Source organism: Ammodytes marinus (genome assembly GCF_949987685.1).
Source record: "Ammodytes marinus genome assembly, chromosome: 10".
NCBI classification, from domain to species: domain Eukaryota; kingdom Metazoa; phylum Chordata; class Actinopteri; order Uranoscopiformes; family Ammodytidae; genus Ammodytes; species Ammodytes marinus.
In genome coordinates, this window is record NC_137214.1 from 11,726,724 (window position 1) to 11,752,613 (window position 25,890).

At 42.0% G+C, this 25,890-nt stretch overlaps 1 protein-coding gene across 1 annotated transcript in view; it reads right to left on the bottom strand.

Annotated features, from left to right (window-relative positions):
- The window catches only part of dock2 (dedicator of cytokinesis 2), a 107,827-nt gene that overhangs the window by 14,030 nt on the left and 67,907 nt on the right, over positions 1 to 25,890 (bottom strand). Inside the window, exons 27-35 of the mRNA XM_080035781.1 lie at positions 8,012 to 8,107; positions 7,696 to 7,790; positions 6,303 to 6,381; positions 6,074 to 6,174; positions 5,698 to 5,756; positions 4,730 to 4,878; positions 4,359 to 4,444; positions 3,586 to 3,742; positions 1,689 to 1,729 (exon numbers count right to left, since the gene is read on the bottom strand). Coding sequence (XP_079891907.1) covers positions 1,689 to 1,729; positions 3,586 to 3,742; positions 4,359 to 4,444; positions 4,730 to 4,878; positions 5,698 to 5,756; positions 6,074 to 6,174; positions 6,303 to 6,381; positions 7,696 to 7,790; positions 8,012 to 8,107 — 863 coding nt within the window. The remainder of the gene's footprint in view (positions 1 to 1,688; positions 1,730 to 3,585; positions 3,743 to 4,358; positions 4,445 to 4,729; positions 4,879 to 5,697; positions 5,757 to 6,073; positions 6,175 to 6,302; positions 6,382 to 7,695; positions 7,791 to 8,011; positions 8,108 to 25,890) is intronic.

Here is a 25,890-nt window from a genome sequence, read left to right on the forward strand (position 1 = left end):
TTGTTGTCAAAATCAATTTTTGTCAAAAGTAAATATCTTCCATGATTCGCTACCTGTCCGTACTGTTTGTGTGCTGAAAAAAAAAATCCAATGTTAGTATAAATGGTATGCAAACGTAGCGTGGACCACCATTGCTAGCAGCTTTCCCGTTTACAGAGTCTAGGCTTTGTATTAACACTGGATTTCTTTTGAGCACACACACAGTACGTACAGGCAGCAGATTGTGCGAAGATATTCACAGATTTCTTATACATTTTTATTTAAAATCAATCTTGTGTTTCCCCTCGAAATATTCAATTGAATGTCAAACAAAGGTCATATCATTACTGAAGGAAAAACACTGGCCTAGGTCTGCTTAAAAGCTGTTCACCACAAACATTGTTGCTGTAAAATCCATAACTGTTGAAAACTAGAGCCTTGAAGCCCTCTTGATATATCACGCTGTCATCCGATCCATACTAAATCCATTCTAAGGAGGTTTCTAGCTTCGTTATGTTGTGTGCTTCAGTGTTATGCACAAATTAGTGAATGTTGGAGATACTCAAAGGGGCAGAAAAAGTAAATAACGTGGAATTCTTGCATAATAACTGAAAAGAAAAAGCACATGTGGCATTAAATTAGTATTGTATGTACAGTGGGGTGGAATTGGGGACAAAACAGTTTTTTTCTTTGCTGTGTTTGCAAATTCCTGCATTCAAGACTGCTGAATATAGCCAAGGATTCAAACCAAACAAACAGTGGCTCTGGTGCAGAGAGTTTCCGCATGGACACTTCACTTTTGTTGTATACTGATAGTAATAATGATAGTGTAGTATTCTGAACGGGCAGCTCTGAATTGCTGTATTGCCTTATGGATTAGTGGTTACATCACATACTGTACAGTCAATGTTGTTGAATGCTGTTGTGAATTGCAGCCCAAAGGGAAGTCTGAATTAGTGTGCAATAAAAAAATAATGTTTCCTCTGTCACTATAAGGCAGGTAACAAGATATCTTGTTGTCATGTTGCAATTAACTGTTAAGTATCTTTAGCAATATAAATGTAAGCAATTAAGCTGCGGATATAATGTTCCATAATTCACGCACCGGGCCATAGAGTAATTAGTCTGGGGTTTTATTATCCATGCATGGTGCCTGTAGCAATAGATCTTTGTATGTAGTGTGAGATAACATTTTGACTTTGGTATATTACACCACACGTAGGTAGTGCTTAAATGCGGAATTTGCATTAAACTACGTTTCGCTTGCCAACTTTAACTAGCGGGCCTCCCCAATGTAACCACATTCTCCACCGGATAGAATATAGACAGAAGCAGCTGTTCAACTCATATTCACACGTAGAGATAACTAATTATGTCTATAAACCATCGCCAAAAAATACACAGCGGAAATCTGACCGGGTCTGTATTCCCTCCCTCTCTCTCTTTCCTTTTGTTTCACCACCACTCCTTCATGCTCATCATGTCTCTCTTTCTCTCTGCTCTCTCCCTCCAGTCAGTCAGACCCACAGCTGACTTGAGCTGTGTGGATTTTGACATTAATTCAGTGGGACTCATATAATCCCTTGTCAGATTATGGAGGGCCACACACACATTTACAAACACGCGCACGCACGCACACACACACACGCAGTGCAATGCAGACTTGCACCTCTTAAATGTACATGATGTCAAATTAAGCACTTAAATACCTGATATACATCCCTTCGCGATTGATGTCCTTGTAAAAGTTCTGCAAAATCAAAAGGATAAATCGGGATTAGAAGGGTTATTCTGAAGCACTGCATTGACTGTGAGTTTTTAAATGGTGTACTGGTGTGGCATAGAGTGTCTCCAAATGGCTGTATAAGTGTTTACCGGGTTGTGCTGTAGATATCCGATTGCCTGTGTGTATGAATGTGGGGGAGTGCATGAGCGTGTGCTAGTTAGGCAGCACAAACTCCCAGTTTAATGAAGTTTAATGACATCTACAGAGAACAGAGGAGAAGAACCAACTGGTGTAACCCCAATTCTCATTACCAGCATGAGCCACAGAGACACAATAATACACACACACACACACACAGAAATATACAAGAAAATATCCATGAGATTCACTGTGAAGCCGAAGCATACTGTATGCATATGTTTTTGCTTATCTACTCGTTTTATTTTTTGCAAAGGTCAGATACATCATTGTTTGCATCAATGCATCTTAACTTAAGAGAGGCCATTTTCTACCAGAGGCTGTCAATTTACATGAAGGTCAGGTGTTTTTACTAGCTGCTACCATCTTTGGCACATCTTCTTCCTCTTCATACAACATAATCTAACCTCAAACTACAGTATCACCAAGTAATATCTGCAATATCAACAAACATGCTTTTATGAGCATCTGAAAGTGTCCCTGGAAAGCCTTTAGTACAAAACGAGAAGCGTTTACTTCAGCCCGAGTGGTTAGTTTATCATTCTGAAGTGTATTTGTGTTTGTCTTTGAAAGTAGCATCCGCATGAGGAAGCACAGAGCAATGCCTCGGGCACTGTTGCCTTGCTAGCCTGAAGATGTTTGTTTTGACTGGCTAAACAAATAAAAAGAGAATAGCTAATGGGCAACTGCCACAGGCTTCAAGTTATTCACACCTCAGCTGCCTTTCCTGGGGGGGGGGGGGGGGTGGGGGGGGGCATTACATCGTATTAAGAAACAAGAGACTCATTTCCATTTATCTATGAAAGACAGCTTCTCAGACAAGTCATCAGATATGAAAAAAAGTCCAGGAAAATAATTCAAGTAAACACTACAGATATGAAAGGGAGGAGGACAAGGGGTTTTAGAAGGATGAATTATATGATTTGATTTGCCATGGAGACGAGCGTGTGGTGGGTAGATGGGGGATCCGTGACTAAAAACCTGAGAATATAACCACCGGGCAGAATCTGATTAGTACATCTCGCAAGACAAAAAAAAAAGGGAAGTGGAACAGACAAGCTGACGCAAGCCTCTGCAAACAGTCAAGACACCAGACACAGTGATGATGAATCTGGTCTTTTGGATCAATCGGCCACGCAAATTAAAAAGGTGTGAAAAAAAAGAAATAGAAAGAGCTTGGCGTGAGAGAAAAGACATAAACAAAAATGTGTGTTTGATAATGAACTCTTCAATCGGTGTGGCCCGGGTCGGTGTGGGGAGGAGGTTATTGACTGAAGTCTGTATAGGGAATAAACTTACTCGTCTCATCCTGCATTAGTCTTTTAATTAGTAATGAGTATATCGATATGCGTGTGGGTCTTTTTGTTGTGTGTGTGTGTGTGTGTGTGTGTGGGGGTGTGTTGTTGTTGTTGTGCGTGCCTGAGATCAGCACCTCTTTGCTGTGCTGTGTGGTTCAATACTGCAGATACAAAAGTACAGTGCATTATTCTCAAGGTGAGCGTCAATAAATGCAGAGTTGTGTGGTGACTTCCCAGATTCACAACACATGGGAGAGTCAAAAGGGAGGAGGATTTTTTTAAATGCCAATCAAGCAGGCATGGAATTTAGAGGACAAGGCTAGGACAACTCAGCTAGGCTATAAGCTTCAAAGGAAAAGGGTGGGGGGTGGGGGGGGGATTTACCAGGAGATTGACAGTGCAGCTCATGCGGTTGTTGCGACTGTCGTCGTTCATCACGGTGCGGTAGTCCAGGAGACGGATGAGCAGTCCCTTCACCAGGGAGACAAAGTGCTGCACCTGTGGCTTCAGCGGCGGCTTCTCCTCGGAGCAGTCCAGCAAGCTGACACACAGGCAAACCACAAGTTAATCGTTAGAGGATTTTCTTGCCTTGGTGTTCAGTGCTTAAAAGGTGCCGAGTGTAATAAAAAGGTATGTGTTGGCTTCATCTAGTGATGAATCTTGATTGTAATGCTTTATTAGTACCCCACCCGTTCGGAGAATTTACAGAAGCTACGGTGGCCTTCGGGGACAATAAACTAGTTACCAAATATGGCATCATCCACCAGCTTTTCTACACAATATCAAGTGATGAGGTGAAGATAGACTTAGTTATTTTGTCTATAGAACTTATTATTCCTCTTCCAACAGGTGCATTTCTGGCAGACATCCATTATATATAAGAACGTGTAAGGCCGACAAGATTGTGGCCCAACATGGTATGTAGATATAAAACACTCATTCTATGGTAATAAAAAAACAACTCATTTCCAAGCGATTATACACTAATGAAATCATATTTAAATTAAAAACCATTTTGAGGGGTAGTAGGAAATCTACTGAAATAAGTTATTTTCTTGATAGTAAAACAATAGAAAACGTTCTTATGTGTTTGTTTGTATACTTGTCAGGCATTATTGACTGCAGTATGTGTTGTGTATTATAATGCTCGGGCCTACATTGTCTCCAGCAGTTGCATGTATCGCTCGTCTCCTCCTCCACCCTCCACCTCATGGTCCAGCTTCAGTATGATCTCATTCTCAAACTGCAGAAGAAAAGAGAGAAAGATGGAGAAAGAGAGAAAGACAGAGAGAGAGAGAGATAGAGAGAGAAAGAGAGAGAGAGAGAGAGAGAGAGGGATAAGAGAAAGGGAGAACAAAGAGAGATGAGAAAGCAAATGAGGGATAAGAGAAGAAAATCTGTTATGCAAGCACAATTCAAATGTGAATATCAAATGTAAATCCTCAGATGTTTTGTGTGAACACTTCTGCATTCATACATGCATTAATACATAGTGTGTGTGTGTACGTGTGTGTTTTTTTTTTTTAACCTTCTGGAAGTTGCCTGAGTGTGCATTTTCGCAGGTGATCATGTCGAAGAAGATGGGAATGGTGGCCCTCCTCAGCTCCTCCTCTGGGATCAAAGTCATCTCCAGGATGGGACCCACCATGCCGGGGATGAAACAGATCTTGTGACTGCCTGAAAGATGCAGCCACAAAATGAAAAAGAATGGAGGAAAATCCTACCCAACATATCTCCCCATGCCCACCACCTGTTCACACATTTGCCCATAGGAAGGCTCCACCAGGCCTCCATTCACCTACATATTACATTTCAACAACAATTCTTACTTCTGCTGTTAAGGACCATGAACAATCCTTCTTATCTTTGCTATAAAGGCCTACACATGCATCTCTGTACATGCAGCGTCCTCTGACTACAAAGGAATCCTGTGAATTTGAGAAACAAATGTTCTATTAATGTATGTCTATTGTCTTTTGCGTATTAAGTCCCAAATTGCGACCGGTGACATACAACGAATTAGAAGTGTGGAGAGTTTCTTATTTTCTTTTATCCTACTTTGTCTGTTATTATCAATGTTTTTTTTAAACTTGTGTTTTATTTTTCAACTTATTTTCTTTATATGGTATTCCAGTCCTGTTTTTATGTTCATTCGATTTGGCATTTCAATGTAAAGCACTCTTGTAATGTATGAATGTTATTTCTATATTGTAAAGCACTTTGAGCTGCTTTTCTTGTATGAAAGGTGAAATACAAATAATGTTTAATAATACAGTATAGTGTTATTAGTAACATTCAGTACAGAAAATAAATTCCACTGATGCTTTGTGTGAAAGGGAATTGACAACTGCTCCCCTACACACACACACACGTGCGCGCACACACACACACGTACGCAGACACACACACGGAGGAATGTCTTGACATGAGGATAACCACATTGTTGCAAACCAACAACAAGCAAGGTCAGCAAATATATAGACAAGATTTTCTTACCCAGTTTGTACCATATATCACGTATCGCAAAGCCAATGAGCCTCCTCATATCTCCATATCTGGAATAAACAGGGATGAGGAAATAAGAATAAGCAGAAAGAAAAAAAATCAACCCCCTATGGGAATCAGTGTATTGATCAATACTGTTGTTTTCACCTTCAGAAAGTGAACAGACCAGCGGGAGAGATAAAGCTGCCCTAATCTGCCTCAACATGATGTAAATTGAAAGTCTATCTACAGACACCACATGGTTTAAATAGGCGGTGTAGGGGCGTAAACAGTAAATAAAGAGTCCAGAATAGATCAAAAAGAGCTGAGTGTCTCATTAGAGCAGGTACAGTAGGTGTGGTAAATAAGGGAGTTATATGCCCCTCACTTGGCCAGAATCTTGTTCCTCTTGGTCGGTGAGAAATGCTGAAGCTGCAGAGATTCCTGGGTAATAAAGGCCACTGCCAAGTGGAAGTAGTTATTCCACAACTAGAAGGGTTGGAGCAGCAGAGGAAGGGAGTGTGGAGTAGGGGGGGAAAAGAGAAGGACAATAGAGAACCACGTTAAAATGAGTACAGGCACAAATGTCAAAATGAGACACACACAAACACACATACCTGCACTTCAAAGTCATCGTTATTGAGAAACTTTTGGTTCATGGTGTCGGCATAGGTGTTGATGGCTCTCAGGAACACTCTAATGGACAGAAAAGCACACACACACTTATAGCATACACAAACTAAATAAAGAAAAAAAAAATCTTTCAACAGAAATGGACTTAAATGCAACCAAAAATAACTTCCTCATGAAGTGGTTAAAATGAAAATACAAAAAGAATGCCTGCGCGATTCACACACTTGCCAAACATTGAAAGTACAGTGATGTAAGGCAATGCTTTAGTTTAAAAAATGGAAAAAGCTCCTACGAAGCCGCAATACGGTATAAGGTCACTGTGACCTCACAATATGTAAGGTCACAGTAACATTTGACCTCTACAACCTAGATTGATTGATTTAGAGTGGACATCTGTGAAAAGTTTGAAGAACATCCCTCAAAGCGTTCGTCAGATATTGCATGACAAGCATGACCCGGACAGACAGACGTACTGCCATCCCAAAAAAAAAACATAAAGCCTCTAGCATTTGTCTATTGCCAGCACGGCGGCTTTAAAAAAAAATGTCTAAGAATAAATCAATGAGAATCTGTCAGAAGTCTGATCACAAATACAACTTATGTGTTGCATGTGAAAGAATTGCTTGCTGCTCTATAGCTCATATAGATTTATTTAGCCTTTTTTCAAACTAGACTGGAATATTGCTTGAGATTCCATACCTGTCACAGTGATCATGATAGCAAGTTAACGCAGTGTGTGGGTGTATCAGTGAGTTGTGACTTTTTGCCATTTTTTTTTAAAGAAGTAGCGAATCCGCTACCAGTCTTTCTGCCACAAGACTATCTATCCTTCATTGGTATTCAGACTGAGCCAACTATCATCCCCTCTATACCTCCCTCTCTCTCTTGTTTTTCTTTCATTTTTATTCTCTCTCCATCCTCCCTAACCACAGCCTAACAACTCTTTATTCTACCTGTCTTTTTCCATTACCTCACTTTACCTTACTCCCCCCTTTTTTTTATTCCTCTGACACAGCTGGATCTTCACTTCTCACCAACATCACAAAAAAATACACCGCTGGCTTTTTCACTTTTTGCTCACACAATCACACTCAAACACATTTGCCACACTGGCCCTTTTTTCATCATCGCAGCCCTAAACCCGGCTTTGCCTCCTCTAACGTATTCCTGTGTGCATTTTGTGAGTTTGCACAAGTCGCTGTGAAGGGATGTCAATAAGCCTTTACAAACTCCCGCGCACCAGGCCTCAATGTCCCAATAGGAAGTTGTACTGGGGTTAGTTGTGGCTCCCCTTCAGTTAGAATAGCAGACCTATAGCAGAGTACAAGGGAGGTTTATGGTTCAAATGCATGTATGTGAATGCTTGCAGTACTGTACCTGTTCTGTACCATGATCATGGCCATCCAGTCAGAGGGATAAACATGTTTCCCAATCAGGTCCTTGAAAAGCAGGAAGGACTCCATCATGAAGTCCTGCAGAAGTAAAAGGGACAAGGAGAATGTATTTATTCAGTTGTTTGTGTCTAATCACTAGTGCTATCTGCAGTTATATGTGTACGTGTCTCCATGTGTGTACGCCTGTGTGTGTGTGTGTGTGTGTGTGTGTGTGTGTGTGTGTGTGTGTGTGTGTGTGTGTGTGTGTGTGTGTGTGTGTGGGTCTGTGTGGGTCTGTGTGTGTCTCTGTCTGCTCTTACCACTAGATCCAAGGTTGGAAAGGTTTCTATGTATGTAGCATAGTGACGATCATCCATCTGACTGAGGATAGCCGTCATGCAGGCGACCACCCTGGACTGTGAAAAGAGTGTAAGGGAGAGATAGAAAGAAGACGCACCATTACTTTTAAGGGCACTGTGCAGCCGCTCTTATCAAACTGAGTGCTATACATGTGATACCAAATACATTTAAATCCCTTGAGGTCATTTGTTGCTGCACCATACCAAAGGCTGCCTGAGGAGAATTTCAAAGAAAACTTCAATACCAGTTTTCTCACGCTAATTTGAGCAACAGTCTTGTGCTAAAGTCCCAAAACAAAATCATCATCATAACATACTCTCTACAGGACCCCGAACAAAAAGGGCAGTGCTCTGAGCGATATGATGTTTATACTTAACCATGCCAAATGCATTAACAAGTAATTACCACAAAGTTGTTCACAAATTAGCAGAATTTCTGTAAACAAACACAACCACGGCCAATAGGACTGGCAGCCTATGCAGTTTCTATTTTGGGCCCTAGAGATCAGAAAAACATCCCTTTAATGGAAAGATATGGGCAGCCATGTGCTTTGAACATTTGTGGGGAGGAAATGAGAGGAAGAGGGAGGAAAAGAGGAGACAGTGAGACACACATAGAGACACGGGGCAGTGTTCAACAGCACAATGCCTGATGAGGTCATACATTGATCATCCTGCAACACAGTGGGTAGTCTCTAGGCAACATATAGATGCCTGAAATGTATTTTCACAAATATTGATTGCTTCATATTTGAAAAGCTGGTGATTAAAGATGCTCTACGTTCCATTGACTTCAATGGCTTAGATGAGGACGCAATTCAAACAATTATACTTTTTAAATCACTTTATAGGATAAACTACTGAAATCTACAGTGACCTCAATATGCGTTTACACTACTGTACACAGTAAAACTGTTGAGTGCACTGTGGGCTCAAAATGAACAGAAGAATATGACGCAAACCTTTTACACAACCAGAGGATGAGAGGAGGGAAGACACCGCAGCGGGCAACAAAGGAGAAGAAAAACAGAGAAATAAAAAGACCAAAAACTGCCCCGACCAGAACAAAATGGTATGGCATAAATGTAAAAATAGTGAGCATATATTACAGACATAATAGTACAATAGTATCCCTTATAGTGTCACAGAGAATTGATGGGGTTGTCCAATTGCAGAAATTGCTCCTTTTACTCCACTGTTTGTCTGATTTCACAACCATTTATGTTTCTCCTTTGTATATATTTGTTTGTCCGTCCTAAACAAATAACCCATTCAAAAAGGAAACATGGCAAAGCTTTGGGTAAACTTTCCTCAAGAATATAGCCAAAAAAAAGAGACAAATGACCTGCAAAACTTGAAATGGCCTAGCTGTTACTCTTATTCTTTTTCTCTTTCAATTGCTTCTTCTTTTCCATCCATCTATGTAGTAAACAAGCAGCCATGACCCTCACGCCTATGAAAGCCAGCAGGGTGAGTCTGAAAAGGGTTTGGGGCATCCTTCAATGACACCATGTCATGCGGTTCTGACTCATAAAAAGGCACAGCTTTTATATCCACTGTGGAGCGATAAGTCTCGGCTTATGCCCCGCTCAAAGTCACTGTCAGTCACTGGTCCGTTCTAATTCCATGTATATGCATTCTGACCCTTCCCTCTCCTGGGCTTGATTACTGCAATGCAGTTCATTAACCTTTTTCGTCATATTATTATTTTCTTTTAGAAACATGGCCGATGTACAGGTATTCAGGACAAGGTTGGAGTGAAAATAATCTATCCACCAGGGTTGGTGGTGTAAAGGGGGAAACAGCAGACAGAGATGAAGGATGATGGATGGCTAATTAAAGATGAAAGATGAATGACGTGTAGCGTGCCGACAGCTCTCGTCTGATCAAAACAGGCAGGATATGTCAGTGTGTGCGTTTGTCTGCATTCTAATAGGAAAAACATACTTTTTCAGTCACGTACACAGACACAAACACATTTCCACCACATAAGAGTTACAGAGCAAACACAAAGGCAGACATACAAACTAATTGATAATAGATCTTTCAGTTGAATACAAATACATGGATGTTTATCTGGGGATGAATGCTGTGTGTTCTCTGGATGTGTGTTTGTTTGAGCTTAGTGCATAACTACCCTCCCCCACATCCTCCACCCAACTTTCTTCTTGCAGTCCTTTCTTTAATCTCTCCGTCCATCTTTCTTAATTCTCCATTTCGCCCTCTTATGTTCCCATAACATGTCACATCCTGGGAAACTTCTGGGAGATCAAGTGTGCGCGAAAACTAATTGTGAGAAGGAGCTGCAGGCAATAGTTCCGAAAATGAAAGGGGTGAGCTCTTTAAATAATGTCTTTAAAACTAAATGTCCTGTCTGACTGTTCTGCTGACATGATAGCGAGCGTTTAAAGTTTGCAATTACACTACGTTAATGGGAAGGAAGAAGCTACATTTAATTGCATCTCTGAATCAATCTTGTTATTCCCCTTTCTCCATCTCACCCTCTCTCCCTGTCTTATGTCTTTGCCTCTTTAGAGTGTAATGGTTGATCAATAATAGAATTACAACACACACACACACACACACACACACACACACACACACACACACACACACACACACACACACACACACACACACACACACACACACACACACACACACACACACACACACACACACACACACACACACACACACACACACACACACACACACCCCTCCAGCTCAGTAGTTTCTGGTTCTAGTGTGTGTGCATGTGTGTATGCGTGTGCATGTGTGTGTGTGTGTGTGTGTTAAAGTTGACGTCCAACTTCAATGTAATTGGTCTTCACTGAGGACTTAGGCCCCCAATCTCCTTTGACACCAACTAACACACACACAAATGCTCAAAGGAGCCACATACTGTACATCAGCTGTCTGTGTCTCCACAAATTAATGTGTTTCATCAACACACAACACCTATGGGAGGCACATGAGCTTTGTGCATAGTTATGAAGCTATACTGAGAAGTACAGTGTGGTGGGTGAAAGCCAGGGAGACAGAAAGAGAGCGCTGGGCTTGTTGAGGCGAAGGCCCTTATGCAACAGTGAGGAGATTAGTGACAAAACAGGACACAGATGCTGGCGAGGTTTGGGATTTCTCTCCCCCTCCTCCTCCTTCACTTTCCCTCCATTTGTCTAACCATGCTCTCACTCAGACCACTCTCATTAATAATGAATTAACAGCTGTAATTTCAGAGCTGCATCAAAAAAATGACAGCTACCTTGGAAGTGCACTGGCCAGGCATGAAATAAATCAGACTTGAGCCTTGTAAGGAAGACCAAAAACAACATGCTGGGGATGTTTTGCTATTTGTGAAAAAAACATACCATTCATTTCATTTTCATTTTCCTTTACCAGAAGCAGGGCTAAACATGTACCGTTGTTATCTTGTTTTTTCACAAGGTTAGGGGCTGGCCAAATGGTTACGTGTTGTGTTGTGTTGTGTTGTGTTGTGTTGTGTTGTGTTGTGGTGTGTGTGGGGGGTGGGGTGGGGTGTGTGTGTGTGTGTGTGTGTGTGTGTGTGTGTGGGGGGGGGGGGGTGGTGGTGTGGTGTGGGTGTGTGTGTGTGTTGCTGGTTTTACTTTCTGAGATAAAATATTGTGTCATGTCTTCTTCTCTCAAAAGGTATCTACACTCACGTCACGAAACCTAACTTTGAATTCTCTATTTAAAACTTCATTATCCCCAAGAGATGCCCGGTGGGATAAACAGTGAAGACCGATTGACGCAATTAAATGCAATTAACGCATAATTTCATTTTAAATTAAGACAGAGCATTAAGGCATTAACTCAGACAGCACTAATTTAAATACTAAAGGCGTTTAATCTGTCAAAGGACCACCAAGGAATGTGAATCACAACTGTCACTCAAACATGTGAAACAAGCAATCCACATGGGTGATTTGGCATCCATGTTTATCAAGACATTTAGCCCATTATACATAGGAAGTCATTGACGCAGTAACACTGAACCAAACACACAAATAAATGAATAACTCATTCGGGAACCATCCATTCAAATAATTCCATTCCGGGCCCATTGATGCCTTTCACCGAACCTAATTTACAGTAGGTGCAAAGCATCTCCTTCCATCCTCTCCTCCTCCCTCTGTCGTTTCTTTCTGTGATGTGGCCCGGGGTGGGAAATCATTACGCTGCTCTCTACGGATTCATAAGGAATGATTTTCTCTTTGGTTTCAAAAGAGAACAGTACAATATGTCTCAAAAAAGAAAAACACAATCTCGCTGGAAGCGTTCCTCACTGTACCTTCACTAGACACATGCTCGGTTTTGACCTCCCCCTTCCCTTCCTGCTATTGTGTGCGCACACACACACACACACACACACACACACACACACACACACACACACACACACACACACACACACACACACACACACACACACACACACACACACACACACACACACACACACACACACACACCTTTTCTGAAAGGACACCTGGGGGCAGAGGAGGGAAAAAAAAAGAGTGATGGATTGTGCAGAGGAGTAATTAGAGTTGTTGTGCGTGTCCGGGTGATGTGGCATTATGTTCTTCTGAGAGAGAAAGAGGGCTAACATGGGTAGTCCATTAGTGTGCTATAGGGTGTTTCAAATTATTTGTGTGTGTGCGTGTGTGTGTGTGTGTATGTGTGTGTGTGGGTGTCTGTGTGTGTGTATGTGTGAGAGACACTATTGTACACACACAGTTCCAGAAAACAGATCAATGTGTCCTCAGACACCCATTTCCCAGTCATGTCGAAAGGGGCACACCAATCAGTTGGATACAAATAGAGGAGACACAGCAAAGGGAGGATGGGAGAGAGAGGTCAAGGAATAATGAGAAAAAAGAAGAGATGAGAAAAGAAGAGAAGAGAGAATGACATTCTTCTCCCTTTATTCTTAACTCCAAAATCAAATTATCTGAGACCTTCAGCACGTGTATTCCCCCTTGGAAGGCCCCAAGTGTTGCACTATACTGCAGCCCGGGCCCTCTTACGTAATGAACACACAAACACACATTCGCTCTGTCACACACCGGAACACGGCCCGTCCCACCAGAGGTCAATTGAAACACAACGCAAGGTGAGTAGAGCACTTTGCAGTGGCGCATACATCATCAGTTATTTTTTTTTACGGGTGGGGGAGGGGAAGGGGGGTCAGGAGGGACATTCACATGGACGCTGCGACAAGGGACCACTCAGGGAAAACACACACACATATATACACACACACACAAACACACACAGAAGTAATAACACTTTTTCCATCATCACTCAAACACATTAGGGGCAGTCATAACTCAAAACTCAGTTACATAAGCCCTTGCACACAAAGTGAAACACAACAGTTTTACTCTGAGTATCTGAGAACATCTGCTTCATTCACGGCCATTGCTTTAATAAGGGCTTTCACTGCCTTCAACCGTATCTTAATATAATTAGACCAAAGTAAACCTATACCCCGATTTATAACTTAAAACTTACAATTCAAAAGCTGAAACTTTTCTGTGAAAGAAGAGAATACGAGCAAATGATTCTTTACTGGTGCGTGACAATCGAGGAAATGAATTCACAAACACTCAATTCCGAGGTTCGCAAAAGACAAAGGCATCGTAATTAACCTGATGTCATCAGACATCATTCAAAGGCTGAGTCTGTGATTCTAAAGAATGCTTGTTATTAAAATCACTTCATTTCAAAATCAGTGGATATCTTCTGCTCATGATCTGCTGCTACCTGTCCATACAGTGTGCCAACACACAGATCTTTAGAGCACCTGGTTCTTTAAAAGGGCATGCAGCTAGCTTCTTTGTTTATATACCAGTTTACAGAGCCTATTTTGAGTGCACGCACAGTACGGACAGATAGAAGAAGTAGATATTCACTGATTGTGAAAAGAAGGGTTCTCCAGAATCACTGAATCTCACCTTTTTATTCAGTTTATCCACATTTTAGTTTTTTGTCTCGTTAAAATCAAGCCAGAAATCAGTGTCTTTGTTAGCCTGGTGGATGAACAGTTTCACCTAGGGAGGTGGCATGAATGGGAGCAGAGAAATAAAGAGAATGAGATAGAAGGAGGACAGGAGGTGGAACAGACAAACACTGGGGATGAGGCCAGAGTGAGAGATGAAGATAAAAGAGGTGTATAGGGGGAGAGGCTAAAGTGGAGCAAAGGACAGGGAGGACAGAGACAAAACTGCCCTCAAAGAGGAGAGTGAGGTGAAACTAGTGTACCAGGGGATGAACAAGACAGATACACACACGCGCGCGCACACACACGCGCGCGCACACACACGCACACAGCGGGTAGACTAGTAGACCGTGTTAACACCGAAACGCTAAAAGATATAAATACATTGACTGATAGAATCAAGAGCGTGTGTGTTTGCTTGTTCGTGTCCTGGCTCCACTCCCAGGAGCAGACACTTCGGTGCTGCCAAAGTTTCAATGGGTCTACTGCCGTGCCAGGGTCAATGCACGAACAGACAGACAGACAGACAGACAGACGGACACAGACAGACACAGAGACACACACACGCGCACACACACACACACGAACCAGGGCAAGGCAGGGGTTAAGCCACCAATCAAGAGACAGAAATGGGGGAATAGACGGAGAGAGTGAAAAAGAGTGGAGGAAGTAATAACTGGAATGATGTGAACGAGTGAGAGAGTGAGATTTACAGTATAAGTTTAGAAGAAAATGAGATAGAAATAGATCAGAGGAAGCCAGAGAGAGAGAATAAGACAGACAGAGAAAGTGAGAAAGAGAGAGTGTGAGAGAGCGAGAGCAAGAGGGAGAGGGAGAGGGAGAGAGGGAGGATCACTGGGCTCCGCAAGCTTGCGAGGATCAGCAGCAACAGAATGAGACGGAGAGAGAGAGAGAGAGAGAGAGAGACAGAGCAAGAGAAAGAGCGCGGTAAAGAGTGTGAGGAGAGCACTGCTGCTGCCGAGGACTAAAAGGACTATCAGAGACATGAGAGAAAGACATCCCAGAACAAGGGAGAGGACAAGCATGCGTACAAAGGGGAAAAAAGGATAAGGAAAGGTAAGTGATGAGAGACAGATGTCTTATTCAGTGTGTGTATGTGTCAGTGATAGAGCATTAAAGCCTGGTCTATTTTCCTGTTTCATATTGTGACCCCCCCACCCTCACCCCCCCCCCCCCAAATGAATCTCTCCGGTCTCTTAGCTGCACCCAAGGCTTGGACTTTATTTTTAAAACAGCTCATTCAAGATTTAAGACACTGGCCAGAATTTGAAAGGAAGTAATGGTGATTGGATGGAAGCGAGCGCCTGTGTGCCAACTGGACTAATGGACAAAAATCCTTAGATTAACCTCTGGACAACACAAACAAACAAACAGACAGACAGACAGACAAGCAAATACAAACACACGATCTGGCTTTGTTTGGGGTGTCTCGGTTTCCTACAGACTCGGTATAGCCTTGACACAAGTGTTTACATCACTACTTCAGGAGGGCTGTTTACTGCAAGTGTATGTGATCACAGCATCAACGCGATGTGGGGATTAATAGGACTGTGTGTGTGTGTGTGTATGTGTGTGTGTGTGTGTGTGTGTGTGTGTGTGTGTGTGAGAGAGAGAGTGGCAGGTGAGTAATCCTATCCATCTGTCACAGTAGGATTTGATGCATATGATTACGTAAGCTTGCGTTTTGTGTGCGTTTTACTGTGCAACATTAATTGCAACTTTTGCTTTCAACAACAATCACAAATGCATCTGTCGATTAAGGTATGCCTGTGTGTGTGTGTGTGTGTGTGTGTGTGTGTGTGTGTGTGTGTGTGTGTGTGTGTGTGAGAGACTGTTGCCTGGGCACTCTTAAAAGCGTCTGAACCAATCGCCACAGCAGTGTAGCTTTAATATGGGATTATAATGCAATAACCCTTCTCTTATACACTAATACTGACCCTGTGCATCTATGCGTGTGTGTGTGTGTGTGTGTGTGTGAGAGAGATATATGATACAGATGTGAGAGGGACAGACAGAGAGAAAACAAGCAAATGTGTGCAGGGATCCACAACTCACACGGTGTGGATAAACTGTGACCTTTGCACAACATGTATATAACCTTATTATTAAGTCGGATTGCACATGTGTGTGTTTGTGTGTGTGTGTGTGTGTGTGTGTGTGTGTGTGTGTGTGTGTGTGTGTGTGTGTGTTTCTGTGTGTAAATGTGTTACACTGCCAATTTGTTTTTAATTGGCACAAACATATCAACAAGTCAAAATGTTACTATGGAAATGATCTCAGTGTCTTTTCTTTTGTTATTTAGTTGCATTTTTGCCTGTTTTTTCAATTTAAAAACTATTTCAATGGATAGGTCACTATTTGACTTTGAGAAGGATCCAATTCTATTAAGTTTGAATGAGAAATTAACAAAGTAATGGACCATGATTGCTGAATAAATAACTTGACAAAAAATGTCATATTGCTAGAACGAAATGCAATCTTCTTGCATTAGAGTGGTCTATCAAAATATTACTAATAGGCCTTTCACACCAAAATGAACCAAGAGTCAGTTCCAGGCTGGTGTTGGGGTCAGTTCAAAACTGGTTACAGCCTTATCCCAGTTATGAACCGGTTGGTTTCACATCGACCGGAGACAGGCAAGAGAGCAACGTCATGACGTCACTGTAAACGTGTGTGTACGTCATCCGACGCCGCTGCTCTTGTGGCTAACGCTAAAGCTACCGCTAGCTTTAAGCACAACAACAGCGGCGAATACGTCTTATTTTTACACTTGTTGGCTCTCGCTTTGCTTTCTTAAGCAAACAGGACCCATACAGCGTATTCTCGCCGGTCAATTTGTTCGCTACGTTCGGTAATTATGTTATGTTTACGTCTCGTAGTAGCGGTGTTTTTAAATATGGCGGGCATGAGGTTTGAGTTGCTCTGGTTGGTCAGGATAATCCCTCCCCCAACCGTTCGCGCAAGCAGTTCTTATCAAACCCTGCTCAATCCTGGGGTATGAGTTCCCCCGGTTTTTACGGCCCGGAGCAGGCTCTCTGGCGGTGTGAAACCAAAACACTGGCTCTAACTCCGAACAAGCCCAGAACTAGCTCCGATTTTGCGGCGGTGTGAAAGGCCTATTAGTGCTCTACTCTGTTTTCCATCTAAAGAATGATGCACACTGTAGCTAACTCATACTGGCAGCAATTTGAATCTGTACTAATTTGAGTTTTTAAGTTAGCATTGCATATTTGAATTGAGTAAATTGAGAGAAACAAACCAGAACTTGAATTATTTTGGAAACTTTTATCAAATGTAATTGCTCCAACGTTGTTTTCACGCCTAGTGAGCGATGCATGCAGGCACAGAGACAACATTGCATGTATTGGAAACATCTGCAGCACTTGAATTCATTTGAATGGGGTGTAATGAAAATTACAGGCTCTGACATTATACTGCATTGACTTTCATTATATCACTTTTCTCCAGAGAACGACTGATGAGAAATAGAAAATAAATGTTAAGGGACATTGACAGCGAGAGACAAAACAAAAAAAACACATTATAATTGCAAAATATTTTCAAATGCAATATTGTGTGTGTGTGTGTGTGTGTGTGTGTGTGTGTGTGTGTGTGTGTGTGTGTGTATGTGTGTGTGTGTGTTTGATTGAGTTCCTCTGTGTGTGTGTGTGTGTGTGTGTGTGTGTGTGTGTGTGTGTGTGTCGCTGAGTATTTAACCACTCTGCTAACCAGACGGGCTGTGAACAAAGTGAAGGGAATGAGACAGGATGGGGTGAAAGACAAAAGAGACTTGAAAGTCGGCGGGGGGAAGGAAGATGGATGAGAGAGAGGGAGAGAGGGCAGCAGCATGGGGCAACATGGAATGGAGTGATGAGAGGAGGACGGATAGATTGGAAGTTTAATGATGGAGGGATAGGATGGGACCTGCAGACAGGACGAGTGATGGGGCACTGAAGAGATAGAGAGATGAGACGACAAAAGGCGATAGATAGAGAGAGAAACGGGAGCAATCTGAGGAAGGGGTCGGGGTAAAAGGTGGTGTGATAATAAGATCAGCTGACAGGGAAGAAAAAGGCTAAAACGAAGGGTGGGAGAGAGGAAGCTTTTAATACAAAACCCAGACAATATATCTATCAGCAACTCCGCTTAGGTTTAGGTGTGTGTGTGTGTGTGTGTGTGTGTGTGTGTTAGAGTTGTGTATTGTCGGGCTGATGTGGCTTTGTGTTCGGCTGAAGGGGAAAGAGAGAGGGGTAAAATGGGAAAGCTAATGGTGTTTCAAATGTAGTCTGTGTGTGTGTGTGTGTGTGTGTGTGTGTGTGTGTGTGTGTGTGTGTGTGTGTGTGTGTGTGTGTGTACTTGTACAACCATTTTTGTGAGAACCAATGTGAGTTTAAGACCTTAAGAGCGAGGACATTTCTTGAAAGTGACTTTTTTCGACAGTTCTCACTTTAAAGGGCTGTGTCACTAGGGTTAGTGTAAGTGTTTGGGTTATTAAGCAATTTGTTATCATGGTTAGGGTTTCGGTAAGAGGCTAGGGAATGCATTATGTCAATGAATGTCCTCACAACTATAGTCCTACAAACGTGTGTGTGTGTGTGTGTGTGTGTGTGTGTGTGTGTGTGTGTGTGTGTGTGTGTGGTACATGGTCATCCATCTACCGCTCGTATATAGACCATTTGTTTCCCTCCCGTTTTCCTTTTTATTGTATTTATCCCTGATTATCGGCAAAACAGCTCATACATTTACCTCTTTATGTTGGTTTCTCTAGCTCTACTGCTCAAACAACACACATTCCTCCAGCCAGCAATGAAACAAATGAATAAAGTTGGCAGATGAATTTATTGTTTTACCACTTTTCTTGTTAAAGGTTCCCAACTGGTTGTAAATAAGGCCTGTGCCATAAAACCAAACAGAATTCACTTTTTATTTCTCCAGGGGCCCTCTGACTGGAACAGAGCATTGCTTTGAATGATGTCTTATACTGTATATCCCTTCATAAACAAGTATAAAGGGGATAAAAAGGATTCAAACGTATGCAAAAAAAAATATTTTTTTTCAAGCTGGATTTTAAGACAAGGAGCCACAGACTCATTCATATTTGATTATCACATATTTGTTGAAGTGCAGATGAGCTTCGAAGTAAATCAAATTCTGAAATGTCATCTAAAATTCTCAGTGATCGCTTAATGGAATCCCTTAAAATATACATTTGCAGGTATGAATTATAGGCAATCTTCATAAGTGCAAAGTGCAACTGAAAACGTTTTCCAAATTTCAAATAATATCGTTGTTCTCATTCAGGGTTCCTCAAGAGAAAAGGCTGACATGCCCAGGCTAGCCCACCACAACAAAGATTTAAATGAAGAATAAATTGGTCCCTTGTTGAGTTTGTTTTCTGCTCTGGTCTTTATTTATGCATTGCTGATCCCAAACATGCACAGGCACAAACTAACACATAACACATTACATTTATCCACTGGCATCTGTCCAGGGACAAGGGCTTAAACTGTCAACTCCCAACCTGTAGCTGTTAGGGTCAATATTTTGGCCCCTGCTATGAGCTCCAGGAATTCAACACGAGAGATAAACTCAGAATTCTGTTCCTCATTCACGGTTCGGAGAAAGAGTTAAATCCTTATAGGCGAAAAACAAGGTGGTGAGCCAGATTGGCGCATGAATTTATCATGACCGCACAGTACATAACGTGCAGTACAGCAGCGGTTCCCCATAGCTGTGCCTTCAGATGGGGCCAAGGTTGCTGCAAGATTTATCATGTATCATTGTTAATTTATGGTTTGTCTTCAAAACTTTTTGAAGAATCGGCGACATTTACATTAAATATGTTTCATGTTAACTTTTCAAGCATCAACACAATAGACAAAAGCAATTGATATAAAAAATCACCATTTGAAAGAAAGGAGCTCAGCAGTCAGAAAATGTGTGACCGTAAGAGCAGGCGATGGAAAGACATGACGCGGTAAACATAACTCAAATAAATGCCAATACATCTGAGCTCTGGACACATTGTGAGACAACTGTACCGCGAGCCCACCAACAACACTAAAATACGCCTCGACACTCAGCTAATGGCTTAACGGACAGGCTTTTGGCAGGTCGTGGAAGACGGATGTCCATTTCGTCCGATAGGGCAATCAACGTGGTATTGCACGCTGCGAACACCATTTAAGTGTCATCTGGCTCTCTCACCCCTGCGGTACATTAAATCAAAGCAAAGCGCGACCTTTCAGTTTGTGGCAATGGCAGGCTCAAACGTCCCATTAAAATGCCTGCACCCTTTTGTTCTTATTGTTTGTTTGTCCTTCCACACATTAAATATATGCTTGTCTTGAAAGACATACATTTTTGATAATTAAATTATTTTCAAGTTTATTATTTATCTAAAAAAGTATAGAGCACCTGTTGGCTTTTATTCAGAATTACTAATGATCATAAAAAAATATCTAATCAGCCACAGTTTCCATGGATTGCACCAGCTGCCTCAAAGAGTCCCTTGCTACCAGTGAAGCACACGCACACAATCTGCCCCAAAGAACGCTTCAATGAGAACAAAACAAAACTTGAAATATGCAAGGTTGGCGAAGATTCTTGACTTTAGTGATACGAACAGGAGCCTTTGTGGCTTCTGGCTTGTCAGTAAAAAATGCTGATTAAAGGGCATTGTCCCAGAAAGTACAGTGGCAGACAATTAAAATGCGGCCAAATAACAGGCTGCTGCTGGGAGCCGAGCTTGCGGGGTTCCTGTTGTTTTGATGATCATTACTGGATTCCTTCCTTCTGTCTGAGGTGCACTGATTAAATGTTACACCATGACACTTAAGAGAAGATAAACCAGGGGACCAATTATAAAAAAAAGAAAAGAAAAACGGATAAACAGTGGACACAATACAGTTAACCTGCAATGCAGCTTGCCAATAGTCGACATCCGGAGACACACGATATTCATTTACGTGGAGAAATTAAAGAACTACTGATAGAAGCATTTTGCTAATTCTAATGAAACAAAACTAGGCCCTTTTCTTAGACTCTTCACTCTACTTATTACAAAAAGATCTTAATCTCCCGTTAGAGGTAACAACTAAAGCTGCCTTTTTCTCTCTAAAGAGCTGAATAAGGTTTCTCAATTTTTCTGCCGATTTTCTTTTTTTAATATGTTCGTTCGTTTGAAGCAGTGAAGGCGTGACATGTAATGGGCTGATCATTTCCAGCTGACCTGTCTGACACCTCGTCTGCTGATCATATCCGTCTTTTTTCCAATCATCAATCACACTTTAACAAGCCAGAGAGGAGGAGGTCTTCATTATTAAACAGGCCCACACTCTTACTAAGAAGATCATTGTGACTGGCCACCTGAGCTAAAATCAATCTTCATTCCTGGAGTGTTTTTTTTAAATAGAGGGTACTCAATTCCTCTGACTGAATAAAGTGCTCGATTGAAATTTACAGTTTAAGTTTTATAGACAGAGAAATATTGGCAATAAAACATTAAGTGCAGCAATTTATATATATAAAATCAAATGCTGATATACTGTAGAAAACTTCTATTTTCTTGCTTTTGGCCCAGACAGAAGAGGAAAGATACTAGACTATACTACACTACCCAAAATTCAGCGTGCGCCCTGTCTCAAAGGGCCAATAAACTTCTGGGATAGTTTCAGGTCTGGCAATGAGAGCGCGGCGGCGAGACACAGCGAGCGAGAGAAGCAGTGTGATTACAGAGCGATAAAGCGCCGCACTCTAAAACACATTCACAGGGCCCCGTCAATTGACAGGTGAAATATGAGGCTCACCTTGAAAACGACACGGGACTCGATTCGCTGGAGCATTCAGTGCTCTGTTACCAATGCAAAGGCGTGGGTGCACACTCATTCACACGTACACGCGCACATGCACACACACACACACACACACACACACACACACACACACACACACACACACACACACACACACACACACACACACACACACACACACACACACACACACACACACACACACACACACACACACACACACACACACACACGCACACGGCCTCGCTGTGGTTGCCAACGCAGTAGACAATATTTGAACAGCCCAAACCCACCAACTGGTAAATTAAACATGTTGCATATAAAAGCAGATTTCATAAAAAAGCTGCAGCCCATCTAGAAACGTAATGCAGTGTTTAAAGACTGTGTGGATGCGTGTGTTTGTTTGGGGTGGTGACAGATGCTCAAGCACACTTGCAATGCGTATTGATCATTGGCAAGATGTGTGTGCGGCCAACCAGATCTCTTAATTCCTCTCTTTTAATGTCTATCTCTTACAGGAAGAGTTCAACTTTCTTTAAATTTAACATCACTAAACGCTCCTGAGTGCTTCCCTGGACTTCTTAATTTGTATGCGCAAACCACTGCAGATGTGCTTGTCAGTAGGTCAACAAAACAAAAATGTCTGTGTCGGCGAGTAGATGCATGCCCACTGCGCAGTTTCCTTCTGGTATGTATTTGATTCTAAATTGACATAAGAGCAAAAAAAAATATACAGCACACCATAACGTGATAAATGAACAAGTCCCAAAGAGCACACAGGACTGTTAAGTGATGTGGTAAAGTGTATCTTCTAACTGTCAGTGAAGGCAAGGCTAACACTTCCCATTGATTACCAGTGTTTGTGATAAGCTAGTTAGCGATGTGCGACCGTTACCCATCTCTCCTTCAAAATTACACAAACAGTTAAAGGAATGGTTTCTGTCGCTTTGTCTTGAACTCAAGAGTGAGGCATCAAGCTATATAAAAACACGTTTTAACTATTGCTTTAACGCATCTCTCTCTAGACTGCGTTTCTCTTTATTCGTCAATAAAGTCAATCGGACACTTTTGGAGATTTCAACCTAAGAAAAAAAAGGCTTTTACGTACATCTCCTCCTCCGACACATATCATTTGCACTTTAGTGCGTGATCCTTCTCCTCTGTCATCTCTTCCCTCCCCCTCACCCCTCCACCACCTTTCTCCTTTTAGTAACTTCCTCATTTTATCCCCCCGGCAGACACAGTTACTTCTCCTTGGCTTCCCGGTTCACTTTGCACCAGCAGAGAGGTATGATGATGTGGGCGAGAGACTTAGATTAAATATAGAGACAGAGGCAGGGGAGGGAGAGAAACACACAGGGCGGATCAAACACAGCACGACAGAGATGGGGAAAAAACAGGCAGGCGATGATTGGAAAAGTGTGACAACAAACACGGGTAAAGCGATGAGAGGAGACGACGAGTGAGACTCGCAGACAGAGAAGAGGGAGAGCGAGAGAGGGCACAGAGGGTGGCAAAAAGACGGAGAGAGAGACATGTGAATCAGATAGCAGATTTCTGAGGAGATGGTGTCACTTTCTCCCAGACAGCCTGTAGGTTAGGGGTGAAGGAAGGCGCTTGAGACGCTAGGCCTCACACACACATAAGCAAGCACACACACACACACATATGTAAGCACACACACACAACAGACAGAGGTCCAGTTTGTTGCAGCAGGTCTTATGGTGTCTGCTCTGGCTGTTGGTGGGAATGAAATTGCTTGGAAACGAGTAGCAGAGAAATGAGCATCAACTGCTTTAGTCTTAATCCCCAGGCTAACTGCTTTGCAACGCATACACACAAGAATATATGCACGCTCATCTGCACTCTTTTCGTTGCACACAGAAGCACCGGCTCTCTCTCTCTTTCACTCTCGCTTTCCGTCTCCCTCTGTTTCCCACTGGAAAAATATCATCATCATCATCATGTGCAATTTCTTTTTGGCACGCAGCACATCAATACAGCACACAATGGATGTTAAAGGTCACCATTTATGCAAAATGCTATTTTTTGTAATGTTTTTTCAACAATAATATGGGTCCCCGGTGTGAATAGAGACTCACAAAGTATGAGAAAACACAACACTCTCTATTTTACTCCACCCTTCTGAAAACCTGTGTTAAAAACCCCAGACAGAATTATCTCCCCTTATGACATCATAAGGAGAAGCCACAACCCTCCACCCCCAGCCATTCCCAACTTAACTTAGCATTACCTCCACCTGTGATAAGCACACCCCCAGAGGCCCCTGAATCTAACTGGCAGTTAGATTAAAAGCTGCAGTTACATACATGGCCAATCAAGAGACAGGCTCTAACACGTGATTTCAGACAGAGGCGATTCAGCAATGGCACTCTGAGATGACGGGTTTTTTGGGCACTACATATGGAAAACAGTTTCTAGTATAAATACAAATTACAATTTTTAACCTGAAAATGTACTTAATGTGTGACCTTTAAACACCGACATACTGTACATGCATGAGAACCAATATCACACATTTGTAATAAACACAAACCCGTGCGTTACCCGGTGTCTACCTGTGCAGTCCATTCCAGGACAACGGTTACACGGTAACCATGGCAAGCAATCATAAATAGTCTGAGCTGTCAATCAGATGTGACCCTATGCCTGCTCCCAGACAATCTTTGAGCCAAACACACTGTCGAGATACTCATATAAATAGCCGCAAGAAGTCACTGAAGCAAGAACTCCTTGATATAAAGGGCCTTACTTAAAAACATTTCAAAGCTCTGCTCCCTGTCAGTGGAGCTCTCTGCAACACGATTGTATGTGGAACTTAGTCATGAGCACTAATGGTCTGTTCTCTGCAAACCTATGGAAAAGTTTCATGATTCCAGACATGAAAGACAATACATCTAAACTTTTCCAATTCTCTACTAAGGCCCATTGACGGGCCCACCAGCATAATAAACTATATTCCCTCAGTTTAAATTTTTAATGATCTTAAATGAAACCTGAAATTCCCCCAAAAGTCGGGCAATATTAATTGCACTTGCTGTCAGGGAAAAAGAGGAGAAAAGGGGCTTAAATGTCTTAGATTCTTTTTATCTGCTCATGCTGTCAAACAGCTTTAGCACAAGGCTTTAAAATAAGGTCATAGCGGTCACACAGAGCATTGGTTTGAGTGAATGTGTGCACGACTCGGATCCCGAATACACATGAACTATTAGTGTAGCAGTCAAGCTCATCATTGTGAATCAGTACCTCTCCAGCCCAGCAGTACGGAAATTTTTCACTGCTACAGGGCCACTGCTGACAGGCAGACTTCTCACATGTCTGCAGAAGCTTGAGCATGAATCTGACACATGCGTACACAAACAGTTCTTCAGGAAACACATGGGTTCCTTTCTAAGAGGTGTACAAGGCTAGGATTATTCATTTAGAAAAATATCTTACTTCTTTTGTCATTTGCCTAAATAGGTATCTGTTGGAAACCACCAATATTCAGGAATGAACTGCATACTCCTCTTCCAACGTGGCAATGAGGAATCCCGGTTAGAAAGGGGTTTTGATTTAAAAGTAGACGCATAGAATTAAATGAGCTGAAATGTCTGATAACTATAAGCCACAGCACTCCAGAATACCCTCAGCAGCAAAATGTGTGCGATTAGGCGATTCCATTACATGAAATAAAGGCACATTTTTCACCTGTCAAATATAATTACCTCACTTTAATACAGTTAAAAAACCTCCATTTACACTCATATCAATGGCTTTCTTTCTGTGATGTGCTCCGGCAATATGTGTGCTGCTGCAATGGCCCAATTTTCTTCCGAGGACAAATCTGATACACTATTATCTTGCCCCAAATATGACCAGCTAATCGTGCAACATTAAAGTGTTTGGAGTCAATTCTCAAGTGATTTGAAGTTATTAAAGATCAAAAGGCTCATTTTGCTATACCCTCCCAAACAATCCCA